We start from the raw sequence: 8,220 nt of genomic DNA, 5'->3' as shown, positions 1-8,220 counted from the left end.
ATGTGGAAAGAATTGTTTCCTTGATGTCCTTCATCCCCTCTAGCTCTTAGAATCTTTCCTCCTTCTCTTCCGTAGGGTTCCCTGAGCCCTAAGGGGAAGGATTTGATGGGAACAACCCATTTAGGGCTAAGTATTTCATGGTCTCTCACTCTCTGCATATTGCCTAGATGTGAGTTGCTGAATTTGTTCCCATGTTCCTCAGGAGGAAACTTCTCTGATGATGGCTGAGCAAGGCACTGATCTATGAGTAAAACAGAACATCATTAGAAGTCATTCTTTTAGTAGAACAGTAGTGTTTGGTTTCATCTTCCCCCTCCCCTTCGCCTCCCCACCCCCCCCCACACACACACTCAGGATATCTAGTCTCAGGTTCTTAGTCACCCAAGCAGTGTTAGGTATGGTTTCCATTTCGTAGAGTGGGACTTTAACTCAAATCAGACATTGGTTGGTCACTCCTACAACCTTTTTGCCACTGTTGCACTAGCATATCTTGTAAGCAGGACATCATTGTAGATCGTAGAGTTTGAAGCCAGATTGGTGTTTATGTTTCTCCATTCTGTAGCGTGCAGAGTATCTTCCTGTACTAAAGACGGCTAGCATACAGGATGAAGGCTCTATGTGGGCACCAGCTCAACTTTTCCATGTTAATTTGTTGTATAGGTGTTGTCTTCAGCAAAGGGCCTTACCACCAGTTTGTGTATATGGATTATATGTCTATAAAGTTGTTTATCTAGTAGGAATCTTGAAATTACCTCTTCACCCTACTGATCTAGGAGACCTGTCACCAGTGTCTGTGTCTGGATCCTTCTACCCAAATCTCTCAGGATGAACTTCCAGGCTCTTCCCACACTCCAGCACCTGAAAATTCAGTTGCTGCTGAATCATGAAGACTTGGCTGTCTCTGCTCTGAAGGACCTCCCCTCAGTGTTTTTCCTACCACTGTTCAAGGAGGCCTTCACTAAGAGACGACGTAAACTTGTGAAGCACCTGGTAGTAACTTGGCCCTACCACAACCTCTACATTGGCCCTCTGAAACACAGCTTCAATTTGTATAACTTCAAGGGTGTTTACTATGGATTAGATTGGCTGAGTAATCAGAAGGTTTGGCCTAGGAGGTGTAGATTGAAAGAGGTCTATTTGCTGGATGCCAGACATGAGTTCCTGGTAATAATGAATCCAGGACAGGATCATCTCTGCACACCACCGCCCCAACAAGAGGAGGAAGATCCCACAACAGTGCTGAGGAAACCAATAACTGTTTATGCTGACTCTGCCTTCATGGCAGATAGTCTCAAACCCTACCGTGATGTCTTGGAGGAGAGTTTCAGTGAGAGATTGACTATAATGAGCTTGAATTTTTTTTTTGATTTTTAATATTTTTTTAAGATATAAATGCTCAATTAACAGTATTTATTAATATATTTCTTTTTTTCCTTTTTTTTGATTTTTAATATTTTTATTACATATTTTCCTCAATTACATTTCCAATGCTATCCCAAAAGTCCCCCATAGCGCCCCCCACTTCCCTACCCACCCATTCCCATTCTTTTGGCCCTGGCATTCCCCTATATTGGGGTATATAAAGTTTGCAAGTCCAATGGGCCTCTCTTTCCATTGATGGCCGACTAGGCCATCTTTCGATACATATGCAGCTAGAGACAAGAGCTCCGGGGTACTGGTTAGTACATCATGTTGTTCCAAAAATAGGGTTGCAGATCCCTTTAGCTCCTTGGGTACTTTCTCTAGCTTCTCCATTGGGAGCCCTGTGATACATCCAATAGCTGACTGAACATCCACTCCTGTGTTTGCTAGGCCCCGGCATCGTCTCACAAGAGACAGCTATATTTGGGTCCTTTCAGCAAAATCTTGCTAGTGTATGCAATGGTGTCAGCGTTTAGAAGCTGATTATGGGATGGATCCCTGGATACAGCAGTCTCTAAATGGTCCATCCTTTCATCACAGCTACGAACTTTGTCTCTGTAACTCCTTCCCTGGGTGTTTTGTTCCCAATTCTAAGAAAGGGCACAGTGTCCACACTTTGGTCTTCATTCTTCTTGAGTTTCATGCCTTTAGCAAATTGTATCTTATATCTTGGGTATCCTAAGTTTTGGGCTAATATCCACTTATCAGTGAATACATATTGTGTGAGTTCTTTTGTGATTGTGTTACTTCACTCAAGATGATGCCCTCCAGGTCCATCCATTTGGCTAGGAATTTCATAAATTCATTCTTTTTAATAGCTGAGTAGTACTCCATTGTGTAAATGTACCATAATTTCTGTATCCATTCCTCTGTTGAGGGACATCTGGGTTCTTTCCAGCTTCTGGCTATTATAAATAGGGCTGCTATGAACATAGTGGAGCATGTGTCCTTTTTACCGGTTGGGACATCTTCTGGATATATGCCCAGGAGAGGTATTGCTGGATCCTCCGGTAGTACTATGTCCAATTTTCTGAGGAACCGCCAGACTGATTTCCAGAGTGGTTGTACAAGCTTGCAATCCCACCAACAATGGAGGAGTGTTCCTCTTTCTCCACATCCTCACCAGCATCTGCTGTCACCTGAATTTTTGATCTTAGCCATTCTGACTGGTGTGAGGTGGAATCTCAGGGTTGTTTTGATTTGCATTTCCCTGATGATTAAGGATGTTGAACATTTTTTCAGGTGTTTCTCTGCCATTCGGTATTCCTCAGGTGAGAATTCTTTGTTCAGTTCTGAGTCCCATTTTTTAATGGGGTTATTTGACTTTCTGGAGTCCACCTTCTTGAGTTCTTTATATATATTGGATATTAGTCCCTTATCTGATTTAGGATAGGTGAAGATCCTTTCCCAATCTGTTGGTGGTTTTTTTGTCTTATTGATGGTGTCTTTAGCCTTGCAGAAGCTTTGTAGTTTCATGAGGTCCCACTTGTCAATTCTCGATCTTACAGCACAAGCCATTACTGTTCTATTCAGGAATTTTTCCCCTGTGCCCATATCTTCAAGGCTTTTCCCCACTTTCTCCTCTATAAGTTTCAGTGTCTCTGGTTTTATGTGAAGTTCCTTGATCCACTTAGACTTGACCTTAGTACAAGGAGATAGGAATGGATCGATTCGCATTCTTCTACATGTTAACAACCAGTTGTGCCAGCACCATTTGTTGAAAATGCTGTCTTTCTTCCACTGGATGTTTTTAGCTCCCTTGTCGAAGATCAAGTGACCGTAGGTGTGTGGGTTCATTTCTGGGTCTTCAATTCTATTCCATTGGTCTATTTGTCTGTCACTATACCAGTACCATGCAGTTTTTATCACAATTGCTCTGTAGTAGAGCTTTAGGTCCGGCATGGTGATTCCACCAGAGGTTCTTTTATCCTTGAGAAGAGTTTTTGCTATCCTAGGTTTTTTGTTATTCCAGATGAATTTGCAGATTGCACTTTCTAATTCGTTGAAGAATTGATTTGGAATTTTGATGGGGATTGCATTGAATCTGTAGATTGCTTTTGGCAAGATAGCCATTTTTACAATGTTGATCCTGCCAATCCATGAGCATGGGAGATCTTTCCATCTTCTGAGATCTTCTATAATTTCTTTCTTCAGAGACTTGAAGTTTTTATTATACAGATCTTTCACTTCCTTAGTTAGAGTCACGCCAAGATATTTTATATTATTTGTGACTATTGAGAAGGGTGTTGTTTCCCTAGTTTCTTTCTCAGCCTGTTTATTCTTTGTGTAGAGAAAGGCCATTGATTTGTTTGAGTTAATTTTATATCCAGCTACTTCACCGAAGCTGTTTATCAGGCTTAGGAGTTCTCTGGTGGAATTTTTAGGGTCACTTATGATATACTATCATATCATCTGCAAAAAGTGATATTTTGACTTCATCTTTTCCAATTTGTATCCCTTTGATCTCCTTTTGTTGTCGAATTGCTCTGGCTAGGACTTCAAGTACAATGTTGAATAGGTATGGAGAAAGTGGACAGCCTTGTCTAGTCCCTGATTTTAAAGGGATTGCTTCAAGCTTCTGACCATTTACTTTGATGTTGGCTACTGGTTTGCTGTAGATTGCTTTTATCATGTTTAGGTATGGGCCTTGAATTCCTGATCTTTCCAAGACTTTTATCATGAATGGGTGTTGGATCTTTTCAAATGCTTTTTCCGCATCTAACGAGATGACCATGTGGTTTTTGTCTTTGAGTTTGTTTATATACTGGATTACGTTGATGGATTTCCGTATATTGAACCATCCCTGCATCCCTGGGATGAAACCTACTTGGTCAGGATGGATGATTGTTTTGATGTGTTCTTGGATTCGGTTAGCAAGAACTTTATTGAGGATTTTTGCATCAATATTCATAAGGGATATTGGTCTGAAGTTTTCTATCTTTGTTGGGTCTTTTTGTGGTTTAGGTATCAGAGTAATTGTGGCTTCATAGAATGAGTTGGGTAGAGTACCTTCTGTTTCTATTTTGTGGAATAGTTTGTGAAGAACTGGGATTAGATCTTCTTTGAAGGTCTGATAGAACTCTGCACTAAACCCATCTGGTCCTGGGCTTTTTTTGGTTGGGAGACTATTAATGACTGCTTCTATTTCTTTGGGGGATATAGGGCTGTTTAGATCATTAACCTGATCTTGATTCAACTTTGGTACCTGGTATCTGTCTAGGAACTTCTCCATTTCATCCAGGTTCTCCAGTTTTGTTGAGTATAGCCTTTGGTAGAAGGATCTGATGGTGTTTTGGATGTCTTCAGGATCTGTTGTTATGTCTCCTTTTTCATTTCTGATTTTGTTAATTAGGATGCTTTCCCTGTGCCCTCTAGTGAGTCTGGCTAAGGGTTTATCTATCTTGTTGATTTTCTCAAAGAACCAGCTCCTTGATTGGTTGATTCTTTGAATAGTTTTTCTTGTTTCCACTTGGTTGATTTCACCCCTGAGTTTGATTATTTCCTGCCGTCTACTCCTCTTGGGTGAATTTGCTTCCTTTTGTTCTAGTGCTTTTAGGTGTGTTGTCAAGCTGCTAATGTGTGCTCTCTCTAGTTTCCTTTTGGAGGCACTCAGAGCTATGAGTTTTCCTCTTAGAAATGCTTTCATTGTGTCCCATAAGTTTGGGTATGTTGTGGCTTCATTTTCATTGAACTCTAAAAAGTCCTTAATTTCTTTCTTTATTCCTTCCTTGACCAAGGTATCATTGAGAAGAGTGTTGTTCAGTTTCCACGTGAAGGTTGGCTTTCTATTATTTATTTTGTTATTGATGATCAGCCTTAGTCCATGGTGATCTGATAGGATGCATGGGACAATTTCAATATTTTTGTATCTGTTGAGGCCTGTTTTGTGACCAATTATGTGGTCAATTTTGGAGAAGGTACCATGAGGTGCTGAGAAGAAGGTATATCCTTTTGTTTTAGGATAGAATGTTCTGTAGATATCTGCCAGATCCATTTGATTCATAATTTCTCTTAGTTTCTCTGTGTCCCTGTTTAGTTTCTGTTTCCATGATCTGTCCATTGGTGAAAGTGGTGTGTTGAAGTCTCCCACTATTATTGTATGAGGTGCAATGTGTGCTTTGAGATTTACTAAAGTTTCTTTAATGAATGTGGCTGCCTTTGTATTTGGAGCATAGATATTCAGGATTGATAGTTCCTCTTGGAGGATTTTACCTTTGATGAGTATGTCTTTTTTAATGACTTTGGGTTGGAAGTCAATCTTATCAGATATTAGAATGGCTACTCCAGCTTGTTTCTTCATACCATTTGCTTGGAAAATTGTTTTCCAGCCTTTCATTCTGAGGTAGTGTCTATCTTTTTCTCTGAGATGAGTTTCCTGTAAGCAGCAAAATGTTGGGTCTTGTTTGTGTAGCCAGTTTGTTAGTCTATGTCTTTTTATCGGGGAGTTGAGTCCATTGATATTAAGAGATATTAAGGAAAAGTAATTGTTGTTTCCTGTTATTTTTGTTGTTAAAGTTGGCATTCTGTTCTTGTGGCTGTCTTCTTTTAGGTTTGTTGAGGGATTACCTTCTTGTTGTTTCTAGGGCGTGGTTCCTGTCCTTGTATTGGTTTTTTTCTGTTATTATCCTTTGAAGGGCTGGATTTGTGGAGAGATAATGTGTGAATTTGATTTTGTCGTGGAATACTTTGGTTTCTCCATCTATGTTAATTGAGAGTTTGGCTGGGTATAGTAGCCTGGGCTGGAATTTGTGTTCTTTTAGTGTCTGTATAGCATCCGTCCAGGATCTTCTGGCTTTCATAGTCTCTGGTGCAAAATCTGGTGTAATTCTGATAGGCTTGCCTTTATATGTTACTTGGCCTTTTTCTCTTACTGCTTTTAGTATTCTATCTTTATTTAGAGCATTTGTTGTTCTGATTATTATGTGTCGGGAGGTATTTCTTTTCTGGTCCAGTCTATTTGGAGTTCTGTAGGCTTCTTGTATGTTCATGGGCATCTCTTTCTTTAGATTTGGGAAGTTTTCTTCTATAATTTTGTTGAAGATGTTTGCTGGTCCTTTGAGTTGAAAATCTTCATTCTCATCCACTCCTATTATCCGTAGGTTTGGTCTTCTCATTGTGTCCTGTATTTCTTGGATGTTTTGAGTTAGGATCTTTTTGCATTTTACATTTTCCTTGATTGTTGTGCCGATGTTCTCTATGGAATCTTCTGCACCTGAGATTCTCTCTTCCATCTCTTGTATTCTGTTGCTGATGCTGGTATCTATGGTTCCAGATTTCTTTCCTAGGGTTTCTATCTCCAGTGTTGCCTCATTTTGGGTTTTCTTTATTGTGTCTACTTCCCTTTTTAGGTCTAGTATGGTTTTGTTCATTTCCATCATCTGTTTGGATGTGTTTTCCTGTTTTTCTTTAAGGACTTCTACCTGTTTGATTGTTTTATCCTGTTTTTCTTTAAGGACTTGTAACTCTTTAGCCATGTTCTCCTGTAATTCTTTAAGTGAGTTATTAAAGTCCTTCTTGATGTCCTCTACCATCATCATGAGATATGCTTTTAGATCCGTGTCTAGCTTTTCCGGTGTGTTGGGGTGCCCTGGACTGGGCGAAGTGGGGGTGCTGGGTTCTGATGATGGTGAGTGGTCTTGGTTTCTGTTAGTAAGATTATTACGTTTACCTTTCGCCATCTGGTAATCTCTGGGGTTAGTTGTTATCGTTGTCACTGTTTAAAGATTGGAGCAGAAGCTGTGTTCCACTCACCAGCAGTCTCAAAATCCTGCGGCGGGGGTCGTGGGTAGCTGGCGAGTGTCAGCCGACCCTGTGCCCTAGCTGCCCCGGTGCTTTTCTGACCGGAAGAGGCTTGTGGCCCTACGTAAGCCGGATTTCTGCCTCCCCAACCAAAGTAGTCTCAGGTCCCGCGTGATTGGACTGGAGCAGAAGCTGTGTTCCACTCACCAGCAGTCTCAAAATCCTGTGGCGGGGGTCGTGGGTAGCTGGCGGGTGTCAGGCGACCCTGCCCTCAAGCTACCCCTGTGCTGATCGGCCGGATGAGGCCTGTGGCCCTACTCAGGCCGGTTTCTGCTTCCCTAACTAATGCAGTCTCCATGAGCTTGAATTTTAAGGAGATGGAACCGCAAAAGAAGGCTCAGATACAAGGTGTTAGATCCCTTGAGATATCCTGGGATCTGTAGTGACATTCAGGCAGTTTTAAGTCACTAGGGCATGGGTGCAATGAAAAGTTGTTTGTGCTCTTAACTCTCTATACATCTCTCTAGCCTCAAAAATAATCACCACATGACATAGGCTGGCTTGGAAGTCACTATGTAGACTGCCTTCACCAAATTCTGCCTGTGTAGCAGTATTGAAATTAAAGTGGTGCACAGCTTTGCTTTGAAAAAAAAAAAGTTGTTTATCTGATTTAGTAATGGTATGTGTACTGGCTAGTTAAATGTGTCAACTTGACACAAGCTGCAGTTATCAAAGAGAAAGGAACCTCCCTTGAGGAAATGCCTCCATGAGATTCAGCTGTAAGACATTTTCTCAATGAGTGATCAAGAATGGAAGGGCCCATTGTGGGCTAGTAGTCTTGGGTTCTATAAGAAAGGAAGCTGAGCAAGCCTGGGCAAGAAAGCCAGTAAGAAACATCCCTCCAAGGCCTCTGCATCAGCTCCTGTTTCCTGACCTGCTTGAGTTCCTGTCCTAACTTCCTTTGGTGATAAACAGCAATGTGGAAGTGTAAGCTGAATAAACCCTTTCCTCCCCAACTTGCTTCTTGTTAATGATGTTTTGTGCAGGAATAGAAACCCT

The 8,220-nt window shown here is 41.1% G+C and overlaps 1 protein-coding gene across 1 annotated transcript; it reads left to right on the top strand.

Annotated features, from left to right (window-relative positions):
* The first annotated feature begins 825 nt into the window (after positions 1 to 825).
* LOC110302916 (oogenesin-2-like) lies at positions 826 to 7,604 on the top strand. Its single transcript, XM_085843343.1, has 2 exons — positions 826 to 1,342; positions 7,516 to 7,604. The coding sequence occupies exons 1-2, from the start codon at positions 826 to 828 to the stop codon at positions 7,602 to 7,604; spliced, it is 606 nt and encodes a 201-aa protein (XP_085699469.1).
* The last annotated feature ends 616 nt before the right edge of the window (positions 7,605 to 8,220 follow it).

This window comes from Mus caroli, unplaced genomic scaffold (genome assembly GCF_978045245.1).
Source record: "Mus caroli unplaced genomic scaffold, Mus_caroli_1 scaffold_9, whole genome shotgun sequence".
NCBI classification, from domain to species: domain Eukaryota; kingdom Metazoa; phylum Chordata; class Mammalia; order Rodentia; family Muridae; genus Mus; species Mus caroli.
Note: the sequence above shows the minus strand (reverse complement) of the source record. Positions and strands in the feature narration are given on the sequence as shown.